This window comes from Schistocerca cancellata, chromosome 11 (genome assembly GCF_023864275.1).
Source record: "Schistocerca cancellata isolate TAMUIC-IGC-003103 chromosome 11, iqSchCanc2.1, whole genome shotgun sequence".
Lineage (NCBI taxonomy): Eukaryota > Metazoa > Arthropoda > Insecta > Orthoptera > Acrididae > Schistocerca > Schistocerca cancellata.
This window is the reverse complement of record NC_064636.1, coordinates 53202924-53228818: the sequence shown is the minus strand read 5'-3', so window position 1 is coordinate 53228818 and position 25895 is coordinate 53202924. Positions and strand designations below refer to the sequence as shown.

At 41.3% G+C, this 25895-nt stretch overlaps 1 protein-coding gene across 2 annotated transcripts in view; it reads left to right on the top strand.

The window, feature by feature from the left end:
- LOC126108470 (exosome component 10) overlaps positions 1-25895 on the top strand; it is a 219304-nt gene that overhangs the window by 139269 nt on the left and 54140 nt on the right. For both annotated transcript variants that reach the window (XM_049913717.1, XM_049913716.1), the window contains exon 13: positions 6942-7109. In XM_049913717.1, the coding sequence (XP_049769674.1) occupies positions 6942-7109 (168 nt within the window). The remainder of the gene's footprint in view (positions 1-6941; positions 7110-25895) is intronic.

Sequence of the window (25895 nt, the reverse complement as noted above, 5' to 3'; positions counted from 1 at the left end):
CTCGAGGGAAGACTTGAACCAATGACCTCTCGTTCCGCAGCTGCTCACGCTAAGCACGGGACCATGGCGCTCCTGAGCTCAGACTATCCTTGATGTTGCCTATCTTGTGCATAGCCTTCTCAGTTTGTATATTTTGCTTACTTTTTCATAGTTCCACACAACTTCTTCCTGTTTTCTCGATTTATCTGTGTTCAGTGTTTCAAGGCCTATCCACTGTGCCAACTTATAACTAAATCTGAGGGGGGTGCGATGGGGAGGTTCCCTTGTTAGTATATCATGTGTCTAACGCCATCTAATGTTAGCCAATCTGAAGATGCCTGAATTAGACGAAACATGTCACTGGTAAATAAATAATAATTACAACACTGCAACCGAGACTATCTGTTTCTTCACACTTAATATTTGGTCGTAAAAGAATCCAATAGAACTAAACGATACACCCACCTAAATACCAACTTTCGCACTCAAAAGTTATTCAGTATTTCTATAACCTATTAGTCCACCATAATATTATTGCACCTGGGAGTGATGGCCGGCCGAGCAGTTCTAGGCGCTTCAGTCTAGAAGTGCGCGACCGCTACAGTCGCAGGTTCGAATCCTGCCTCGGGCATGGATGTGTGTGATGTCCTTAGGTTAGTTAGGTTTAAGTAGTTCTAAGTTCTAGGGGACTGATGACCTCAGATGTTAAGTCCCATAGTGCTCAGAGCCTTATTGGCACTCGGAACATAATTGTTGTGGAGGGAAGGAAGGACGATACAACTAGAGTTACACAGTGACAGTAACATCACTACATGTTTCCTGTAGTGAAGGCCGAATGCAGTAATATTGTGGTTGGGTAGTACTGACAGTAATTGTCCTTAATATGAAACAAAACTTTCAGAAAACAATCCACTTCAAAACTGAAAATTAGATCCATCATGCATAGTACCATTAACACAGATCGAGAATTAAAAAGTTATCTTTTAACACTTAAAAAGATGATTAGTATATCAAAGTATTACCAAAATTACAGCTGACTCTTCTCGGGGCCGAGAAGATGATAAGTGTAATTTTGCTTACCGTAACTGTCAGTTATTGTCAGTCATTCTATTGTTATTGACTGTTCCACATCAATGAAACTGGGACTTAGCAAGCTATTCAAAAATAGTTGTCTGAAAAAATTAATTCAGTGTAAAATGTTTCTTGTATTTAGACAATTACATTGCATTCAAACATTTGTGCGATTGGAGCATAAAAACTGGAGTAGCTGGCTCTCACTGTGCAACTCTTCAATTAAATTTTGTCAAATTACTTATTACTCTCCATCTGCAAATTTATTTAAAACATCTATGTTATAAAATTTTAACTGAGTGACGATTCCCTTCTCTCAGGTTACACAAACTAAAAACCGTATTTTATATCAAGTGCTGTCTTGTTGCTTCCATCACTCTCTCTTAATTTCTTCTTCTTCTTTCTCAATCCTATGAGTCTCTTGATATTTCTTGGCTAATTGGTTTCATCAACTGGCTGGTGCTGACCTCTGGTGACCAGAGTGGGAGTCATCCAATGCGCAATTTGAAACTTTTTCATTCCGTTCAATGGCTGAGTGTAAATTCCAGTAAAAGCAGGTCAGTAAATAAAGTGAAAATACGAGGCATGTCTGGAAAGGAATTGCCGTTTTGGAGAAAAACTCTTAAAAACATTTTTTAAATCAAAATGTAATTTTACACAAAAGAGGGTTTCTTAAACTATTTTTCTACGCAGTTGGTGCCATTGTTCAGACATTTGTCATAGTGTGAAACCAATTTTTCTTTGCTCTCACCAGTGAAGAAAGTCAGTGCTGAATGCTGTCGTTTGTGTTGTCATCACTGTCAAAGTGCCTTCCTCTAAAATCACACTTAAATTCCAAGTTCAAGAAGAAGTGGTAGTCGGAAGGTGCAAGATTGGGGCTGTATGATGGGTGATCGAACTGCACCCAACCGAAGTGATAAATAACGTTTTGAGTGACACCAGCAAAATGGGGACGTGCATTATAATGAAGCAACGTAGGGCCTCAACTGAGCATTTCACGAATTTTGTTTTGAATTACATGCCAAAGTTTTCTCAGTGTTTCACAATATTGTACCACATAGGTGGTTTCATTATGCAGAATGCTCTATCTGCTCTGGACACTTTGCACGATTTTTTTTTAATGATATTATTGTTTTGAATTTTTGTTTATTTGGGGTATTGTGAGTGCCTTCACTCTGTCAACTATTGTTTTGTTTCAGAAGCGACATGACAAACCCAAGTTTCACCACGAGCCACAAGAATTCATCTTTCTCGTTATTGTATCGGATAAGAAATGTCAAAGCACTGCCAAGTCACATGGTTCCGTGTACACCGATAAGCATTTTCGTAACCCTACTGCAACATAATTTGCAAAAATTGAAGCAATTTATGACAATCGTGTGAAAACCAGATTTTGATATTTATGGCAACTCATAACGGATATTCATTTGAACTGTCTGTTTTCACGAATTTTCTCAAACAAACCATCATTGACAAGGCCACTCTCTCCGAGCTTAATCATGAACATTGGTTTGTCCATAAGTAATACAATGATGGACAACTCTCTCACCATTCCATCAGCCAGTACATTTTCACCATAAATCGCTACACAAGTTGTGATACTACCATTCTGTTTCTGTTAGTTAATCTTTTCTTAAACTGGAATCACTTTCATCTTATCTTGAGGCATTGGACTGCAAAATGATAACAGTTGCGTGCAGTAGCTGCCCATTAATAAATTTTACTTAAGTGCATTTTGTTACACAACTGTGTATGCAAGCTACTACAACAAAAATATAAATAATTAGTAATTTAGTTGTGTGTAGGAAGATTTGTTTGTTGGTCTGTTAAACAATGGAAACTCCAGGTTGGATTATCAACAACGTAAGGAAAAATATAGATTGCCAATCACTGGAAAGATGACATGGAGAGCTGTAGACAGGCATAACGAAACGACAGTTACCACATTTAGCTTTCGCCCAAAGCCTTCTTCAGGAAAGGGCCAAAGCCTTCTTCAGAAAAGGAAGCACACACACACATTCATTCACACAAGCAAGGACACCTCACACACATGTGACCACCATCTTCATTAGCTCAAACCAGAGTGCCGGAGATGTTGCTCATGTGTGCATGGAGTGTGCTTGCTTGTGTGAATAAATGTGTGTGTGTGTTTCCTTTTCCAAAGAAGGCATTGGGCGACAGCTAAATGTGTAACTGTCTTTTTGTTGTGCCAGTCTGCAACTCAATGTGTTACCTTTACAGTGAGTAGCATTCTATCTTTTTCCATACATTGTGAACTAGGCTGTTAACTGTTGGGGTGACTAATGATGTGACATGAGTATACCCATATCACGACTCAACATTAACTCTTGAATCTGTCTGCAACTATGACTGCAGACGATAAAAACACGTAAAACACTTTAAAATACGCTGTATGTGTATGTAATTAATATTCAAGAGGTAAGTAGCTCATTAATCTGCATCAAGCTGAAGGCTCACTGCACACTGTGGTGGCTGTCATTTTAATCAGAGATTTAATACTCACTAGCTTCTTATTTACTACAGTATGCGAAAGTTTGTAAAAATTCACTTTCTTGTAATGAAATGGAATGTATTAACTACTGAATGGGAGTTCAAAAACCTGCATCTGTACTGGAAAAACCTTTGAACTGTCACATGCAAAAAAAAGTAATGTTTTCAATGTCTTTACTCCCCACAGCACCTATGTTGTTTAATTGTGAAATTGGCGCATTACCTTTTGAAGTCAACTCCTCGGTATAATTCACCACTAGATGATATTTGTTATATAAAGAGGTGCATAATTATAAAAATGATTCATTAGCATTTTTTATGTTAGAAATTGCTTTTAAATGGAATCAGAGATATTGCAACAGATTTTAGTAACAGGAAATATGGACTTGGCAATCATACAGTATGTGAGCAATAAAACACATAATACAAAAGTCAGTTACTGAAGAAATAATTATTTAAGAATTAAACACTACACGTGAGAGAGAGTGTCTCACAACTGAACTTTGAGTAATGGTTGCCTCAAAACTTCTTCACTCATTTTAACAACATTCATTGTAAAAATACTTAAATGTTCAATTACTGCAGTGAACTTTAAGTTTGTCTTCATCGTAAATGGTACGTATTTCCACACAGCTGTATCAGTGAAACATTTGGCTCCAGAAAGGAGCTAGAAATACATATGAGATGCTGAATCCTTTGTACAAAATACCAGCCAGTGTCAACTAGGAGCCTTCCCATATCCTTGCCTTGATTGCAATCCTAGCTTCTTATTATATGCAAAAACTGAAGCAAAATTAGTCCACTCCATTGACGTACAGCTTTTCTACAGACATCATCTTCACAATTAGCGTTGTTAACACAGTTTTCAGGACACAATAAAATATGCTAATTCCTACAAATCTCAAAGGCTTCAAACCACTTCGTAAGAAAGCCTAAGAAAGGTTTCTGAAGAATGAATAGGGAAAATGCAGGACCACATGGCATCATTTGCCCCAAGGTGAAGTCACAACTAATTATTTATAGCCATTGCTTTCTCATTAAATGTGTAATGATTTTTACAGTATGATATAGTTCTTTGTTTTACATATTCCAAAATGTCATTATCAACCATTTCAGTAGTTAACACATTTTATATGTAACACAATAAAGAACACATTTCAGAGCTTTCATTCTGGTGCTTGGTGACAGCACCCTGCGTTAAGGCTCTAAGCATGTAATCTCACGCAACTTGACTCTTTTTTTAAAATTGTGCTGAGAAGATGTCGTAGGCGTACACAACTCCCGGCATTACATTCAGACAGATTGTCTGTACTAACTACATGTGTTACCAACTCACTTTTACGAAAAATGATTTTGATGAAACGATAACGATAGCCATACATGTGCTGTTAAAAAATTGATGATGAATTTCAACTGGCTTAACATACTTTGCTTTCAAAAACTGTATTACAAAATGCACTTCACATTCTGTGGTCTCGGAGATTATCTTAAAACATTTTGAATGATCACTGACAAATGTAAACATGACACAATCCGGCTGTGGTGGTGTCAGTGGAAACACAACAGACCAGAGAGATGAGTGTGAATGTGCAGAACTATGTCACTGGTGCTGCAGTGGCAGAAGAATGAAACAGTATTTACTTCCTGGACATGCCTCGTGAGTCTTACTTTTCTACCAGCGTAGAGTAGTTTGGTCACGACACTCTTAACTGAGTGACATTTCAGACACCAGCATCTGAGATAATGCTGTCATCCGTGCTGAAGTCAGTTTAAAGACCACTGTGCTTTACTGGCATTGTCCTGTCAGACATGGTATGTCCTCGCCTTCTTCTCTAGGCTATGAAACATTAGGTCCTGTGACAGAGCATATTTCATCTCTGCTCTTACACCTCTGTGATTTGCCCAATGTTATGTGCGTGATCCCTACCGGATGGTCACGTAGAGAGCTCCTTCTAAGTTTCTCGATCATGTTCTCAATAGATGCTGGCTGTGTTCACTGGAGTAGTGCATGCCAGCTGAAGTTTTTTAATTCTTTTTCTATTTCACTTTGACATTCCCTTTCCATCAAAATAACAAAAAAATCAAAATCTCGCACCAAATCAAAGTGCCGATGCATTACTTTGAATTAACTGCTCATCACAGCACTCTACAGAAGAAAAAGGGAAGATAAATAATTCAGTTTCCTAGTCAACATCTATAGTTACCATTATTGATAGATATGAGAAGTCCAGAGTTTGCAATTATGTAACATTAATTAGTAATTTTTTGGTTACCATATTTTATTCATGGCTGTAATTTTCAGAAAAACTTTCAATCATTTGCAAATATATATGACACTATACCATCCCAACAAATTAATTTGTCAAAACCGGTGAAGCATAATAAAAATAAATTTGCAACTGATGACTGAACTTTACTCTGAAACAATAATTCCTTTGGTATCTGTGTACTCTGCATACCTGCAAGCGGCGGCGGGGGGGGGGGGGGGGGGGGGTTCTGTAATTTTCCTTAGTCGCTTAAGGCAAATGCAAGGATGGTTCTGTGGAAAGGGCACAACCAAATGATAACAGAGTGAGTGGCGGACAGAAACTGACTGCAGGCAGGACACACCGAGACCTAACTGTCTACACTGCCTATTGTTTTACAAATTTCTAATCATTTTGTTTTAAAAATCAATCACAATTAGCACTATCACATAGGAGTAATTTTTGGAAGTTTTCTTACAGTCATTGAGTATTTCTATTCAGAAACAACAATAACATTATATTTATGAATTTCATTTTCTTGGGATACAGATGTGTAGTTTTTTCATCAGTTTTGTAGTACATTTACTTTAGAGAGACTTCTATTTATATTGCACTTTAACATTCGTCCACATTTGTGTATTACTTATTAAATAAATTTTCTCTGAGAATAATTCCCTCTTTCCTAAGATGTAATTTAGCATTTATTAAATTATATAATAATCAGTGAATATACAATGCTAATACATTACTATTTTAACTGCATATTTTTTGAAGTTTGAGTAAGTGTATAATCTCGCAGTTACGCCCCAGTATGTCAAACTTCTTCCAGTCAACACATTAAAATACAACACTATGTCTCTGCTCCTGAAAAGCCAGTTATAGGTGCTTTGATAAAGCTCCCACAGTGGCCATATGTCACAGTTGTGCCTCTTCTTCAACTAAATCTACACCCTGTGAACCACTGTGAACTGCACGGTAGAGGGTGCATCACACAGTACTATTTCTCATCCTGCGGAGTACGGGATAAATGATTTTTTAAAATGTATCTGTGCACACTGTATTTAATATAATCTGTCTGCCGATTTGCCGAGTGCCGGACTGACTGCGACCGATCGTCTTCTGTCCGTGCGGTAGGAAGCGGAGGAGGAACTGCCGGCGCGCGTAAAGCAGGTGCGCTTCGTCAGCCCATACGCGCGTTACCTGCGCGTGCGGCCATATACGCAGGAGCTGGAGGCGGAGGCGGCGGCAGCGGCAACCGCGGCAGAGGTGACGGCGCCGGAGGCGGCGGTGGCAGACGGGACGGTAAGGAGGCGGCGGCCGGGCACGTCGCTCGCCAGGCTGCTGCGGCTGTTGGCGTGAGGGCTGCCTACGCCCACCCCGTCCACACTGTCCCCGAATAAAGTGCCTGCTCTCTGCTCCACTCTGTGTTTCACTTTTGTGCCGTTCTGGCATTTACAGGGTTATAGAAACAGGGTGCCAAATCGGTAGACCTCATTTATTCTTTGCTGCACACGATATTCACTGTACGAGATCTGTGCAGACTTTCTCAATTGGTGCCATTTTATTTATTGACACTTAAACTCTTTCCCGGATAAACCTGCTGTCAACAGGAGACGAGAAATTGTGAAGTAATTACTCCGTGCACAAGCTCGTGTCAGACTCAGAGTACTTCATAACAGCCAGTCACTGAAGAAACCAGCAATTCACAGAGTGTTCGACAGCATTAGAAGTGAACTAAAGTCGAAGCTGCATTTCACATAAAGCCACTTTTCTGGCAGAACACTCCAGAGCAAACATACGGCAACATATAATTCACAAAATGGAGAAATTTCGAAGCAGTGTACACTTCATTGCATTAACAAAAGTCCTTGTGGTTTGCATCCCTCCTCGTTGTGCAGAGTGCAGTCAGTTTTGAGCAACTTGTCTCGTGTTGCGCAGCCAGGTACGTTGGATGTCTGTTTTTTGGACACTCGTGCTCCGCACAGATGACACCAAATTTCCGAGCACTGAATCGGTAGGAATTCTGCCGTCACAAAGGGATCCGCACCTCAGAGTAGGCGACAGTTCGATTTCCCCTTGCTGCCACTTTTTCTCGTGGGATGTACGGTTTCAGAAGATGTGGCACAGTATCAGTTCAGAGACATTTTACATGTGCTGGACCCACACTTTTGACCTACTTTTGACTGCCATTGCTCAGCTCGAATACCGTCCACCTCTTTCCAGGTGTCTGGTGGCTGTGATTCGGAGTGACTCGTTGCCTACTCACAGATACTTGCTAAACTGCAGTCGACAGTGTCTCTTCACGCACGCAATTATGGGGACATCTGACTCTGCGGATAACTTTGAACAAATAATAGCTTGTGTTGGAAGATCTACATTTTGTAAGTGGCTGCCAGTGTTGCTTCTGGTGGTAAGAATGTAAACAGCACCTGTAGGCACAAAACGTGCAGCTATGTTACTTTCAGAAATCAATTGTATTTGGGACAAAATTTTTATTATGAGATAAAAGTTGCGTATCAGACTGAAACTCGAGCCTCAGGGATTGGCAGAATACTAGCCACTTGTTCCCATGTATTTACTGTATATGAAAGTCATCTGTTGGGAGTATACCATTATGTGTCACATATGCCATTTCATAAAGGATAAATCGGTGTTGCCTTTGCACCATTTTTTCTATAACCCTGTATTTGAAGGACTGTGTGAAGATGGAAGTATGAAAGTCGCTGGTTTTTGTGGAATCTTTGCAAAGAGTATGCTGTTGTGGATTGGTGAGCAAGATCAGAAATTAAGCAGGAAATTCATCGTTTACATCACAAGAAATAATGAGAACATTCCATGTGACACAGTTCACTCTTGCGCTGTGGCACATTCTCATGCTGAGAAGTGTGTTGTGGCATGCGAAGTGGTTGTTGATTTTGAGAAAGTGAGTAAGGAAAAAATGAGTGCTTCACATACCGTGACTGAAATCTGTATTACTGAACACCGAAACTGGCTCGCAGGTGGTGGTGCATGCTTGTAGTTGCAGGTTGTCAATCTGCCAGCTTCTAGGGGCAATGAAAATTTGATTTTCAGTAGTTCGCAGATTTGTTGACTGTGTTTAAAAATTTAAACTACTGTCACTAGCTGCTCATTAAGAGGTATAATCTTATAAAACTTTGAGACAATGAGACAAGTATTACAGTTAGGACCGGTGTGTTTGTCATGAGGCGACATAACTAACGGTGCACAAATACACGGACTCCATTCATCCAGTGTTTGAGAATTCAAGCACTTGGTGACTTCCAACAAAATTTACAGATAATTTCAAACCACCTCGAACGTTTTTCTCGCTGACACTGTCTACAAGACAGTGAAAGGAAAATGGTTCACCTCTCACAACACTTTTTCTGTTTGTGCAGTTGAACTGCAGCATCAGGCATAAAAGTTTAATTTATTACTCCTTTGCTACTATATTCACAGCACATTTTGCAGACAGTATTTACCCCCTACGGTGTCGGGGGCGAGGATTGCCCTGCGGCCCTTCCTTGCATGTCATAAGAGGTGACAAATAGGTTTATCTTCTTATTGGGTCAGGTTTTTTACCTTGGTCTTGTGACCGTTTTCCGACATTCAAATGTTTTTGCTTTTTTCTTTTTATTTATTTATTATTATTATTTTTAATGCGTTTTCCGTAACATTTTGTGGCTATTTAAATTCTGGTCCCCATTTTACGTTTGCCCACCACTTTCCAAATTTTACGAAAGTGAGGGCCGTTTGGGGAAGGACTCAATACTGTGGTGCGCTACCTCTCCTCAGTGCGCTGCTACCTTTTGTGCCCAGCAGTCGAGTGGATCTGCCTCTGCACCCAAAATCCAGTGTGGTAGCCAGTCAGTCATGGCCGGGTTGTCATGTACCCTCTCAGTGGTAGCACCCTGACAATGCAGGGATCATACTGCCCATACCTGAGCTGTGACCTCCCCGTGTCAGCCAAGGAGTAGGTACCTGGCATTTCGGGGTACTGGGACTCTGGGCAACGGCTACTGTGCCAGGTGGCCTTTGCCTTGGTGGTGTTGTGCCCAGTGGGAAAGCCTCCAATCAGAGTGAGTGGCATTGCAGTGAAACTGATCATTCAGGAACAGTGATTTTAATGTAGACTGTGCCCCAAGACAAGAGCCACACAAGAAGAAATGGAAGTGGACAGTTTGCCAAGTTCTTTGTTTGTTCCCGCACCGATGGCGGCTCTTTCGCTTCAATGAAGCCAGTGTTTTTCGTGCGGCTCTTTGCTGATGAAAACGTTACACGCCAACCAATCATGGGCACTTCAGACTTGTGTCAAGTAAGCTGACATACCAGTCACCATTTCTCCTCATAACAAGCCCAGTAGAATTCAAGGTGTTATCTTCCATCGGGAAAGAACTTGCCCCCCTTCTAACAGCTGTGTACCGCAAGTCTCTAGAGGAACGGAAGGTTCCAAATGATTGGAAAAGAGCACAGGTAGTCCCAGTCTTCAAGAAGGGTCGTCGAGCAGATGTGCAAAACTATAGACCTATATCTCTGACGTCGATCTGTTGTAGAATTTTAGTACATGTTTTTTGCTCGAGTATCATGTCGTTTTTGGAAACCCAGAATCTACTATGTAGGAATCAACATGGATTCCGGAAACAGTGATCGTGTGAGACCCAACTCGCTTTATTTGTTCATGAGACCCAGAAAATATTAGATACAGGCTCCCAGGTAGATGCTATTTTCCTTGACTTCCGGAAGGCGTTCGATACAGTTCTGCACTGTTGCCTCATAAACAAAGTAAGAGCCTACGGAATATCAGACCAGCTGTGTGGCTGGATTGAAGAGTTTTTAGCAAACGGAACACAGCATGTTGTTATCAATGGAGAGACGTCTACAGACGTTAAAGTAACCTCTGGCGTGCCACAGGGGAGTGTTATGGGACCATTGCTTTTCACAATATATATAAATGACCTAGTAGATAGTGTCGGAAGTTCCATGCGGCTTTTCGCGGATGATGCTGTAGTATACAGAGAAGTTGCAGCATTAGAAAATTGTAGCGAAATGCAGGAAGATCTGCAGCGGATAGGCACTTGGTGCAGGGAGTGGCAACTGACCCTTAACATAGACAAATGTAACATATTGTGAATACATAGAAAGAAGGATCCTTTATTGTATGATTATATGATAGCAGAACAAACACTGGTAGCAGTTACTTCTGTAAAATATCTGGGAGTATGCGTGCGGAACGATTTGAAGTGGAATGATCATATAAAATTAATTGTTGGTAAGACGGGTGCCAGGTTGAGATTCATTGGGAGAGTCCTCAGGAAATGTAGTCCATCAACAGAGGAGGTGGCTTACAAAACACTCGTTCGACCTATACTCGAGTATTGCTCATCAGTGTGGGATCCGTACCAGATCGGGTTGACGGAGGAGATAGAGAAGATCCAAAGAAGAGCGGCGCGTTGCGTCACAGGGTTATTTGGTAACTGTGATAGCATTACGGAGATGTTTAACAAACTCAAGTGGCAGACTCTGCAAGAGAGGCGCTCTGCATCGCGGTGTAGCTTGCTGTCCAGGTTTCGAGAGGGTGCGTTTCTGGATGAGGTATCGAATATATTGCTTCCCCCTACTTATACCTCCCGAGGAGATCACGAATGTAAAATTAGAGAGATTAGAGCGCGCACGGATGCTTTCAGACAGTCGTTCTTCCCGCAAACCATACGCGACTGGAACAGGAAAGGGGGGTAATGACAGTGGCACGTGAAGTGCCCTCCGCCACACACCGTTGGGTGGCTTGCGGAGTATAAATGTAGATGTAGATGTAGACCGAACACTTAAAACTGATGAAGAGCTGCATACTAATCTGGCACAGGTACAGGAAACTGGAGTCCCTCAGGAATCAGTTAAGAGTGTAACGTTGTTTTGCTACTGCCACCAATGTCATTGTAAATGCAGTGGGCCCCAAAGTCTGTGCGTCACTGTACGTGGATGCTCTTTGCCCCTGCATCACTGCGCAGTGCTGAGTGCCAGCTTCAGGGAGCTCTGTGGAGAGTCCACGGCTGGGCCCCGAACCGAGGCTATCAATTTTCCCCTGCAAAATCACAAGTATTGTTGACTCTGTACTGTGCACCCACACCCAGCAATTTATCGTGGTGACCAGTTCCTTGAAGTTGTTGACACTTTCCAATTCTTAAGTATTTTATTTGACCCTCCATTTTCTTTGTCACTCTTCGTGCCGTGCGGACCGCATAGTTCTGAGATTTTACAAAATGCTGATTCTATCACACTTGGACTATAGTGCCTACGGGTTGGTACCACCGACCGTACTGAGCCTGCAGGACCCTATTCACCACACTGGTGTGTAGTTGTCATCGCCTTCCGTGCGAGCCCTGTTGATAGCTTCCTGGTGGAAGCCGGTGTGCCACCACTGTGGGTTAGATGGCACCAGCTTCTGTTAATTTACGTAGTCACAGACTGTTAGATGCCTACTCACTTGTGTCACTCAACTCTGTTCCACAACCAGCAGTTCAAACTGTTTGCACATCGCCCAAAACTGGGAAGACCAGCTGGTATCCGACTCGATATTCTACTGAAAAACCTCCAACAGCCTTTCTCAGTCTGTGTTTTTAGAGCTCCCTGTAGACATCCTCCGTGATCTGTACCGTGTCCCATGATACGGATGGACCTCTTTTTGTAGCCCTAAGAAGGATGCTGATCCTACCCTTCTCAGACACCTGCTTTTTTCAATCCTAAGAAATTTTGGTCTTATGTCAAAGCGGTAGGTGGATCAAAACAAAATGTCTAGACACTCTGTGACCAAAATCGTACTGAAACAGAGGATGACAGACTGAAGGCCGAAATACTAAATGTCTTTTTCCAAAGTTGTTTCACAGAGGAAGATTGCACTGTAGTTCCTTCTCTAGATTGTCGCACAGATGACAAAATGGTAGATATCGAACTAGATGACAGAGGGATAGAGAAACAATTAAAATCGCTCAAAAGAGAAAAGGCCTCTGGACCTGATGGGATACCAGTTCGATTTTACACAGAGTACGCGAAGGAACTTGCCCCCCTTCTTGCAGCGGTGTACCGTAGGTCTCTAGAAGAGCGTAGCGTTCCAAAGGATTCTAAAAGGGCACAGGTCATCCCCGTTTTCAAGAAGGGACGTCGAACAGATGTGCAGAACTATAGACCTATATCTCTAACGTCGATCAGTTGTAGAATTTTGGAACACATATTGTGTTCGAGTATAATGACTTATCTGGAGACTAGAAATCTACTCTGTAGGAATCAGCATGGGTTTCGAAAAAGACGGTCATGTGAAACCCAGCTCGCGCTATTCGTCCACGAGACTCAGAGGGCCATAGACACGGGTTCACAGGTAGATGCCATGTTTCTTGACTTCCGCAAGGCGTTCGATACAGTTCCCCACAGTCGTTTAATGAACAAATTAAGAGCATATGGACTATCAGACCAATTGTGTGATTGGATTGAGGAGTTCCTAGATAACAGGACGCAGCATGTCATTCTCAATGGAGAGAAGTCTTCCGAAGTAAGAGTGATTTCAGGTGTGCCGCAGGGGAGTGTCGTAGGACCGTTGCTATTCACAATATATATAAATGACTTGGTGGATGACATCGGAAGTTCACTGAGGCTTTTTGGAGATGATGCTGTGGTGTATCGAGAGGTTGTAACAATGGAAAATTGTACTGAAATGCAGGAGGATCTGCAGCGAATTGACGCATGGCGCAGGGAATGGCAATTGAATCTCAATGTACACAAGTGTAATGTGCTGCAAATACACAGAAAGATAGATCCTTTATCATTTAGCTACAAAATAGCAGGTCAGCAACTGGAAGCAGTTAATACCATAAATTATCTGGGAGTAGGCATTAGGAGTGATTTAAAATGAAATGATCATATAATGTTGATCGTCGGTAAAGCAGATGCCAGACTGAGATTCATTGGAAGAATCCTAAGGAAATGCAATCCGAAAACAAAGGAAGTAGGTTACAGTACGCTTGTTCGCCCACTGCTTGAATACTGCTCATCAGTGTGGGATCCGTACCAGATAGGGTTGATAGAAGATATAGAGAAGATCCAACGGAGAGCAGCGCGCTTCGTTACAGGATCATTTAGTAATTGCGAAAGCGTTACGGAGATGATAGATAAACTCCAGTGGAAGACTCTGCAGGAGAGACGCTCAGTAGCTCGGTACGGGCTTTTGTCAAAGTTTCGAGAAAATACCTTCACCGAAGAGTCAAGCAGTATATTGCTCCCTCCTACGTATATCTCGCGAAGAGACCATGAGGATAAAATCAGAGAGATTAGAGCCCACACAGAGGCATACCGACAATCCTTCTTTCCACGAACAATACGAGACTGGAATAGAAGGGAGAAATGATAGAGGTACTAAAGGTACCCTCCGCCACACACCGTCTGGTGGCTTGCGGAGTATGGATGTAGATGTAGATTATTCTAGTTTGGTATGCATCTACACAGATGGATCGAAAGTCGACAGGGTCGGTTGCGCTTTTGCATTTTCCTGGGAACATGAGAAGCACTCTCTGCCTAATGCCTGCAAGTGTATACACTGCAGCGTCGGTTGTGATTCCTCAGGCTTTGCGGTATGGCCAATCCCAGCCCGCGACAAACTTCCTGATCTACAATGATTCCGTGAATTGCTTTAAAAGGCATAACCCTATGCTATCTGTAAAATCTTTTGGTTACAAACACCCAGGACCCACTGGCTGACCTCTACAGGTATGGAAAAGCCGTGAGCTTCATCTGGACACCGAGCCACATAGGCATTTCAGGAAATGAACTCACCGACGGTCTAGCTAAAGACGCAACTGCACGAGATCAACTTAATGGGGATACTACGCTTAAACTTAAGATTAGTACTCTCGATGCAATATTTTGAAGTTGTGGGAATTGGAACGGCAGACTGCTATGACTCAAAACAAGTTGAGAGCGATTAACGGGCCCACTGGGGTGTGACGTACATCTTTCCGGGCCTCCCAGAAAGATGCCATTGTGTTACGTCGACTGTGCATTGGCCACAAAGACTCGCCCACGAGCTCCTTCTGCATTGGGAGGGTCCTCCGCACTGGAGCTGTTCTTGTCGAGTGCTCCGTTCTGGCCGATCTGCGGCATATTCTCGGCTTGCCTACTTCACTACCTCAGTTGCTTGCGGATGTCGTGACAGCCACTGCCGAAGTCTTACATTTCCTGAGGGAGAGCCGATTTTACTCTAACCTGTAATACTCGTCCACTTCCAGTGTTAGGGGTGGTTTTGCTGCCGAGAACCTCCCCGTGTGGCAGGTACCCACCAAGCAACCGCAGATTCATTTCTTCCCTTCTCACCTTCTTGTGCTTTTAGCCCCCCTTGTGCAAGGTGCTGCCTTGTTTATCTCTTATCCTTTACCTGTTGTTGTACAACTACTGTCACGTCCTTTTAAAATCTTTGACTTGCTTACATTGTTTGAGCATCCTAGTCCTCATTGTTTTCGCTTTTTACCTTAATTGACATGTTTCTCTCATGATGAGGAGGGACTGATGACACCACAATCATCACCATCAGTCATGCAGACAGTATTCATATATACCACTGAATGTACTTGGAAAATTATATGTACAGCACAGTTTGGAAGATATGACATTTTATACACAGGAGTTCGATTCTTTAAGAAATTGGGATGGAGTTTACTGATTGCTTCTATTTCCCATAATGTTACACAAACTGGAAATATTTGAAGGTAAAATCTTTTTGGGTTGTCAGACCACATTATGTTCAAATGTGTTCTTCAGTAGCCAAACAAGTGAGACGATGCAGTGATTAGCACAATGGACTCACATTCGGGAGGAAAACGGTTCAAATCTCCATCCTGGCAGCAAGACTTATATTCTCTGTTGTTGAGAAATATCACACTTAGCTGTTGCAGGAGGTTTAGGATTCCTTGGACAACTGAATTGCCATCCAAACGACATGCATTCACAGAGAAGAAATATTTTTGAGACGATCTGTGACTGATAATGGTTGTGACTGGATTAAGCTCGGATCGTTATTATGAAGGAGAACAACATAGATCACAAACAAAACAATTATGTGTATTACTATTTTTGGTAAGATGTAGGCGTAATAAAATTTTTATCTGGTACTTGTCAACAGTTTCGTCACTTGTGTTGCCATGTGTTCGTGACCTATTCAGTTTCATAATCTAAGAAAGCCTTTCATGCACATATGCTGATTAAAATATTGTATCACATTTGCCATGTCATTATGGAAATTCTTCATGAGTAAAACGACAGTTTTAACTTAAAAGAAATTGTCTTTTAAACAGGGAATACATTGCAAATCGATCTTTTCTATCGGCCCATGCACAGGAGCACTTTCAACTGAAACAAGAAATGACCTTGAAAACAGCTCAAAAATAGATATAAGATTGGCAGTGTCCTCAAAAGTTTAGAAAACTATCCTTGTAAGTCTTTCAGCAACTGAATGAATTCTTTGAAATTTGTGTTTTCTTTTACACCACTGTGCTAAGGGAAATGAACAGTGTTTTTTTATTCCCCCCTTCCACAATGTGATTTTCTTTTCTAAATGTATCCACATAAAATCAGAAATATATTGTTTCTCACCGTTCAGTATCTTACTGTGGACAGTTTGCATTCAGTTCCATTTAAAACATATCTGCTATTCATTCTGAGTGTTTGAATTTTTGTCCCAGCTTTCTTTTTTCCTTCAGAAGTTCAACAAATGTAAATTTCAAACTGAAAAATCATTCAAACCATGCCTCTTGACTTCCAGTTTTCTTTGCAGTAATATATAAATTGTCCATACACTTAATATATAAATTGTCCATACACTTAATCCAGTTCAATCAAACACTATTGCACCTGACAGTGACACTTCAGGTACTTTACGATTCCCACCAGCAGTTTCATCGTGTACACGTGCCCGCAAATTTAGCACACAGTGGTTCTTTGTTTACAGAACAGTGATTCCTTATGAATTGTCTGTTGATCATGGTAATTTTTTGCTATTTCATGACAGCTAAAGCTTTAAATTCTTTCTGCACAGTGTTGAAATTGTGTTCCATAGCAAATTTGCAGTACCCACCAATTATGTGACTGTATAATAGACATTGACAATTCTCATATTTCTCTTATGCGATTCCCATTCATTTTTAAAGGCTTCTGGCAACAGATTACTGGACAGCCTCTCCTCTTGGAATTTCCTTTGTACTACAAACAAATAGCGAAGGATAAAAACTGCAGACGCCATGAGTCTGCCAAACTGAAGAAAGCTGTGCCAGCCAAAAAATCCCCCACTGCAGCACTAAATGAAATGTCGCTATGTATCGAGTACTACCGAGGAGTATTGACAAAAGCTGAGACGTTTCAAGTAGTGCCGAGACAGGCCAAGACTTGGGCACAGACGTGTGCAGTGTATCATGCACGCATACAGTTTTGCATGACATGATTGACTGTGCTTTACAGCAACCAGAGGCAGTCCGTATAGCTTCTCACGGATCTCTCATAAAACCAAAACTTTTCTGTAGTGAGGTGGTGCGTCAGTGAAGTCAGTCATTTTAAATTCTCATGACTGATGGGTGATTGATGAAACTCTTCCTCAGAGGTTGTAATCTTAGCCTCCCACACATCACCATTAAATGTTCCTTAGTGTCTCCATTTAGTTTAATTAGCTTTGAGAGGCGTAAGATATAAAAAAAAAAATAAAAAAAAACTTATCTTTATTTTCTCTTGTTGTTGCTGGCTTCAGTTTCTTGCATCTAGGGTACATTCTTGAGGCTGTAATTTTTATAACATTGTGGGTTCCTGTTAATGGAATAATTGACGAAATTCTTTCTGTTGCTATGATTTTCTTTTATTTTGTCCCATTCTTCTATATCACACTGACTCCACAATCTCCATTTTCATAAAACCATCAATTACATTATCAGTACAAAATTGAAGAATACGTGTCTTTCCCTGAGAGGCATGCCTACTACTACTACTCACATTCTGTGGTACTCACAGTATTCCAAAGAGTTTACAAAGCAAAAGAGTTTACATACTTTCTTGACAAAAGAAGAATCAATACCAAGTTATAACATTATTTTATAAATGAGTCCAGAAATAAATTTTATAATTATTGTCATATTCTGCAAATTAGTAATAGGAATTTTAAATACGCCGGATATATTGTAATTTCAAATATTTTTAAAAGAAGAGTAATTTTAGCTGTATGTACAGAGTACTAACAATTTAATTTCTTTTTATATATTTTATCCTGAAATATAATACATTGTATACAAAATCAAATGAAATTCTTTCAGTGAAACAGCCGAGATAATGTTCATGTATACGAGATTTGATATTAATCCTGGTATCAGCTACTTCTATAAAAAAAAAAGTAATGCTAGAGGAGGGTGTCCCATTACAAGGTAAGCAGTAATATAAAAAGGGTGTATTGATACTCACCACATGTAGGAGGCATTAAGACCCAATGAAAAAGACTGCTTAACATTTAAGCATTCGATCAGCAAACCTCATCTTCCAAAATACACTGCACAACACAATTAAAGGACCATTTTTTTGAAAACCTGTAACGGTGTCCCATTGTGACACAGAAATTCAAAATTTCATCTACATCTATATCGTACTCCGCAAGCCATCTAATGGTGTGTGGCCGAGGGTATTTTCGGTACCACTATCTGATCCCTCCAATCCTGTTCCACTCGCGAATAGTGCGTGGGAAGAATGATTGTCGGTAAGCCTATATTTTGGCTCTAATGTCTCGAATTTTCTCCTTGTTGTCAATACACAAGATGTATGTGGGGAGAAGTAATACGTCATCCTACTCCTCCTGAAAAGTGCTGTCCCGAAATTTGAATAGTAAATATCTCTGTGATGCACAACGCCTGTCTTGTAATGTCTGTCTGTAGAGTTTGTTTAGCATCTCCATAATGCTCTCTTGCCAGCTGAACGATCCCGCGAAGAAACGCACCACTCTTCATTGGATCTTCTCTTTCTTTTATCGGTCCTACCTGATACAGATCTCGGACAAATGAACAACACTCAAGAATCGGGCGAACAAGCTCCTTATAAGCCACTTCTATTGGGATGAGTTACACTTCCATAAGATTCTTCCGATGAGTCTACTTTTCCCACTGTCTGTTTTGTGTGGTAATTCCACTTAAGGTTGCTCTCGATAGTCACACCTAGATATTTTACGGCAGACACTGTCTCCGGCTGTTTGTCATCGATAGTGTAGCTGTACAATAGTGGGTTTCTTTTCCTATGTATGTGCAATATTTATTTACGTTCAGGGTCAACTGCCAGAGTGTGCACCATTCATCAGTACTCTGCAGTTCGTTCTCCAAATTCTTACTATCTTCTGGCATTGCTGCTTTGGTATAGACAACTGCATCATCTGCAAATAGCCTTAAAGAGTGTCTGATGCTTTCTACTAGATCATTTATATACAGGGTGTTACAAAAAGGTACGGCCAAACTTTCAGGAAACATTCCTGAAACACAAATAAAGAAAATATGTTATGTGGACATGCCTCCGTAAACGCTTACTTTCCATGTTAGAGCTCATTTTAGTTTCTTCCACCTACGCTCAGTGCAGCATGTTATCATGATTTCATACGGGATACTCTACCTGTGCTGCTAGAACATGTGCCTTTACAAGTACAACACAACATGTGGTTCATGCACGATGGAGCTCCTGCACATTTGAGTCGAAGTGTTCGCACGCTTCTCGACAACAGATTCGGTGACCGACAGATTGGTAGAGGCGGACCAATTCCGTGGCCTCCACGCTCTCCTGACCTCAACCCTCTCGACTTTCATTTATGGGGGCATTTGAAAGCTCTCGTCTACGCAACCCCGGTACCAAATGTAGAGACTCTTCGTGCTCGTATTGTGCACGGCTGTGATACAATACGTCATTCTCCAGGGCTGCATCAGTGCATCAGGGATTCCGTGCGACGGAGGGTGGATGCATGTATCCTTGCTGATGGAGGACATTTTGAACATTTCCTGTAACAAAGTGTTTGAAGTCACGCTGGTACGTTCTGTTGCTGTGTGTTTCCATTCCATGATTAATGTGATTTGAAGAGAAGTAATAAAATGAACTCTTAACATGGAAAGTAAGCATTTCAGGACACATGTCCACATAACATATTTTCTTTCTTTGTGTGTGAGGAATGTTTCCTGAAAGTTTGGCCGTACCTTTTTGTAACACCCTGTACATTATAAACAGCAAAAGTCCTATCACACTTCCCTGTGGCACTCTGGATATTACCTTTACATCTGTCAGTTTTCTTCTGTTAAGAGCGATGTGTTGATTTCTATCTGCAAGAAAGTCTCGAATCCAATTGCAGGTCTGCTCCGATACTCTGTAAGCTCGTATTTTTTTAATTAAACAGCATGCGGGACAGTGTCAAATGCCTTACTGAAATCGAGGCGGCGATGCATCCCAATTGAATGTGATCACACCTATTTTGAGGGCAGCAGGACTGCAATGTTTGCGTTACTGTACAGGTTGGAACCACTAGGGACTATTCGCAACCATTCAGCAAAATTTTAACACGATTAAAGCAGCAATGGGTGCTTGCAGATTTTCAGCCTTTCTGTCTTGTGGTCTCCTGTGGCACGATCAGTGGAGGGTGTGACATTGACACGTGTGAATAAAACGGCAAAGGGTCTCTCTAAGGCCACCCACTTCAGCAAAACCTTGGGTGTCATCCACCCAGCTTCACTGATAATTTTAAAAATGAATGCATACAGAAATAACCTGTGAAGTACAGTGTGTAAACTTTTAGATGGCAGGCCTCTCCCTAGTCCTGAATCGGTAGAAGTCGGTAAACGTCGGGAGGCTTCGGTAGGCACGCAGTTTCGACTGCTGCTGACATTACGTAGCTGACTGTGTTGTACAAGGTAGCCATTGTCGTTTGCTTCATTATTGTTTTGCACTGCACTGTTCTGCGTGTTTTTTTGTGCAGTTGTGCTAAACATTATCAAAATGAGTGAAGAGGCAGTTGCTGGCCCATCTCGGGAGTCGCCAACAACCCCTACCAGTAGGCCTACGGTTAGAAGGAAACCAGTATTACGTAGTGATGCTCGCAAAATTATATTGTGTGTGATGGGATGGTGCAAAAGGGAAAGGGAGCAGAAAAAATTGCTTCATCCCATTTACAAATCTTCAGTGAGAGCTGCTACATACACAGGACAAAGCATGCGTAGCATTGGAAGATTCAGACAGTTTTCCAAGAATCATCCTGGCGTATCACTACAAACGCCTGGCAAGAAAAGGTGAGTTTCCATTTCAGATATTTTGTTTGCGATCACTTTGAAGGAGCCCCCTATTTCGTCCGAATTACCTTATATTTCATTTTTCCTTGCTACCATATTGCTTTGTACGGAAACACCACTGGTTACTGTATTATTTCGAAACACATGCTCTCTTTCTCAAATAGTGGATGCATAAATCTGGGTATTTTCCCGCAGTGGCATGTCATTGTTTATGATGTCATATCTCCTCAAGAATGTGTCTTATTTCTTTCTTTTTTTTTTTTTTTTCCGGCTAGGAACCTTCGTGGGCGTACGGAGAACAAATCACCAAAATTTCTACATCTACATCTACATCTATACTCCGTGAGCCACCTTACGGTGTGTGGCGGAGGGTACTTATTGTACCACTATCTGATCCCCCCTTCCCTGTTCCATTCACGAATTGTGCGTGGGAAGAACGACTTGCTTGTAAGTCTCCGTATTTGCTCTAATTTCTCGGATCTTTTCGTTGTGATCATTACACGAGATATATGTGGGCGGTAGTAATATGTTGCCCATCTCTTCCCGGAATGTGCTCTCTCGTAATTTCGATAATAAACCTCTCCGTATTGCGTAACGCCTTTCTTGAAGTGTCCGCCACTGGAGCTTGTTCAGCATCTCCGTAACGCTCTCGCGCTGACTAAATGTCCCCATGACGAATCGCGCTGCTTTTCGCTGGATCATGTCTATCTCTTCTATTAATCCAACCTGGTAAGGGTCCCATACTGATGAGCAATACTCAAGAATCGGACGAACAAGCATTTTGTAAGCTACTTCTTTCGTCGATGAGTCACATTTTCTTAGAATTCTTCCTATGAATCTCAACCTGGCGCCTGCTTTTCCCACTATTTGTTTTATGTGATCATTCCACTTCAGATCGCTCCGGATAGTAACTCCTAAGTATTTTACGGTCGTTACCGCTTCCAATGATTTACCACCTATGGCATAATCGTACTGGAATGGATTTCTGCCCCTAATTATGCGCATTATATTACATTTATCTACGTTTAGGGAAAGCTGCCAGCTGTCGCACCATGCATTAATCCTCTGCAGGTCTTCCTGGAGTACGTACGAGTCTTCTGATGTTGCTACTTTCTTGTAGACAACCGTGTCATCTGCAAATAGCCTCACGGAGCTACCGATGTTGTCAACTAAGTCATTTATGTATATTGTAAACAATAAAGGTCCTATCACGCTTCCTTGCGGTACTCCCGAAATTACCTCTACATCTGCAGATTTTGAACCGTTAAGAATGACATGTTGTGTTCTTTCTTCTAGGAAATCCTGAATCCAATCACAAACCTGGTCCGATATTCCGTAAGCTCGTATTTTTTTCACTAAACGTAAGTGCGGAACCGTATCAAATGCCTTCCTGAAGTCCAGGAATACGGCATCAATCTGCTCGCCAGTGTCTACGGCACTGTGAATTTCTTGGGCAAATAGGGCGAGCTGAGTTTCACATGATCTCTGTTTGCGGAATCCATGTTGGTTATGATGAAGGAGATTTGTATTATCTAAGAACGTCATAATACGAGAACACAAAACATGTTCCATTATTCTACAACAGATTGACGTAAGCGAAATAGGCCTATAATTATTCGCATCTGATTTATGACCCTTCTTGAAAATGGGAACGACCTGCGCTTTCTTCCAGTCGCTAGGTACTTTACGTTCTTCCAGCGATCTACGATAAATTGCTGATAGAAAGGGGGCAAGTTCTTTAGCATAATCACTGTAGAATCTTAAGGGTATCTCGTCTGGTCCGGATGCTTTTCCGCTACTAAGTGATAGCAGTTGTTTTTCAATTCCAATATCGTTTATTTCAATATTTTCCATTTTGGCGTCCGTGCGACAGCTGAAGTCAGGGACCGTGTTACGATTTTCCGCAGTGAAACAGTTTCGGAACACTGAATTCAGTATTGGACGAATGGTTTGGGAACGCACAGAGGGCAGACATACATACATCCATTTTTATATATAGAGATTGACAGTTACGTTATATTATATGACCTGTTTGAGTATATTTAAATTTTATAATTAATAGTTTAACATTGTGGGGAATGAAAAAAAAAAAAAAAGAGAAAATGCGAGCAGTGGGAATCGAACCCAGGTCTGCTGCATGACAAGCCTTTTCCTTATCATTTGTGCTACGCATGCTACAGTGCTTTAACTGTTGAAACATTGTGTATTACTCTTTACTTGGCATTCGGAGAACAACTCACCAAAGTTTCATTGCAATCGGACGAATGGTTTGTGAGCACATAGTAGACAAACATACATACATTCATTTTTATATATATAGATTTTAATGTACATGACGATTTCAGTTTCGTTTACAAACAACATTCAAAGCGAGTTTTACTTCGAAGCCTTGCGTCTGCTTTCGTGTAAGCATGACGCGCAATAAGTTTAGCCACATTCTGAAGACACGTGGGCCTCGTCTAAAATCCTCCAGCTACTGAGACTGGTGAAAGATATGGAGATATTGGAAAATACCCTGTGGATGTGGGCAGTCCTACATCAGACACACAGTGCGAGGCAGTGAGTCAGATGCAGTGTCGCCTACACTACTCTGAAGAACCTGCTGTATCTGAGCACGTATTCAAAAACAGGCACTGGATCCTCTGTCGTAGCTCGCACTGATGGCTTTTGGGAAAGTTTAATTGAAGAAACTATCAAGATAATAAGATATTTACAAAAATGAGTGGTCAAAAAGTTTTCTTTCCGAGGCATAGCTATTTTGTGCATAAAAAGTTACTTTGGTGTTATACTTAACTGTCAAATGGTTTCCGTCAATCGAGTACTAAATTCAGGACACTTTGAGAATAGAAGACACTAGAATTTGAGCATCATTCAGAGGCACATCAAGTCTTTGTGTAATCTATTTAATTTCTTATTTTTAAAAAATCATTTCACAAAACATATAACCTTTCTTTAATGTTCTTTTTATTTTATAATTTTAAGTTTTGTTCAGAAAATCTTACTGACACCTCACTTGTCTTCCTAATGCCTTGTTCTTGAAATGCATAAATTTAGAAGTTGACGCAAAGGAAGCTTTTTGACTGTTTAATGTCACACCAGTGTAACTTTTATATGTGCAAGTTTTTCTTAATTACCCCAATTATTAGGTTGGCACCTAAGTTCGTAGTGTTCCTGTTTTGCATGTTGGTATTCCATTTGCTACGGGTGTATTTATCAAATTTCATTCTTTATTTGCCGTTTACTGTTGCTATTTGAGTTTACATAGTGCCATTTTGTCATTTGGAGATAGTGAGCAGAGCTGTGGATGCTAGAAAATGGAGTGGCATGTGGAGACATCAAAATATTTCTGACATATTCCTCTGTTTGGTTCAGTAGAGAGGTGACAGCAACAGAGACAGCCAGGAACATTTGCACCGTGTCTGGGGATAATGAGAGCAGAGCAAGAAAATGGTTTTCTCACATTAGTGACTCTCCACGTTCACACTGGACTCGCATTCGGGAGGACGACGGTTCAAGCCCGCGTCCGGCCATCCTGATTTAGGTTTTCCATGATTTCCCTACATCGCTCCAGGCAAATGCCGGGATGGTTCCTTTGAAAGGACACGGCTGACTTCCCTCCTCATCCTCCCCTAATCCGATGAGACCAATGACCTCGCTGTTTGGTCTCTTCCCCCAAACAATCCAATCCAATCCAATCTCCACGTTCAGGAAGACCTTCAGGGTGGCCACATGTGCATTTCTGCTTGCTTGTCATCAACTGGCTCATGAACAACACTGACTGTTCCTATCCTTTATCGTTACTGGTGATGAGAAATAGTGTCTTTATGCTAACATAAGAAAAAGAAATGAACGGTTAAGACCAAACAAAGCAACAATTTCCTGTACAAAGAACAGTGTGCATCACAAAAGCGAATGTTGTGCATCTGGTGTAACAGTGGTAGTGTGGTGTACTGTGAATTGCTTCCCGATGTGTAACCGTCATGGCAGATACTTATTGTCAGCAACTGAAATGTCTTCGAGACACAGTCCAAGAACAGGAACCAGGAAGACTGTGTGAAGTGATGCTACTCCATGATAATGCCTGCCCGAATTCTGCTAGACTGACAAAAGGCACTGTACAGGAGTAGAGTTGGGAAGTCATTATGCACCATCCTTATTCACCTGATCTGCTTTTTACTTTTTCCGCTCTCTATCAGACAACTTTCAAGGAACTTCCTTTCCAGATGAAAATGCCTTCCAAACATGGCTCGACGAGTTCTTCGCTTCAAAACAAATGATTTCTGCATGTTCGGAATTGAAAAGTTAACCCAGTGTTGGCTGACTGTTGTAAATAGCAAAGGGGAATATGTGATGTTTGGGACTTTAATAGTGGCAACTATTTATTTACAGCTTGTACAAAATAGATACGTGTTTCAAAGTTTTACTGACCTTCAAAGTAGTCACTAGCATTGTGCATAACCCGTTGCCAGCAACGTGGAAGCCGTAGGATACTCTTAGCAGTGCCAGTTGTGTTGGCAGTTCAAGCGGCACAGTCTATTGCCCGACGAATTTGTAGCAGTAAGCGAATGCCATGAAGCGTATCGTTCAGTTCAGAAATTGAGTTGAACTCATGGGGGCCTACGTCAGGGGAGTGCAGTAGGTGGTATAGCACTTAGCAGCCCCATCAATGAAAACAAATCAGTAACAGCTTGCACTGTATGTGCTTGAGCATGTCCTGCAAAATGATGGTCAGGTCCTGCAGAAAGTGTCATCACTTCTGTCTCTAAGCTGGTCG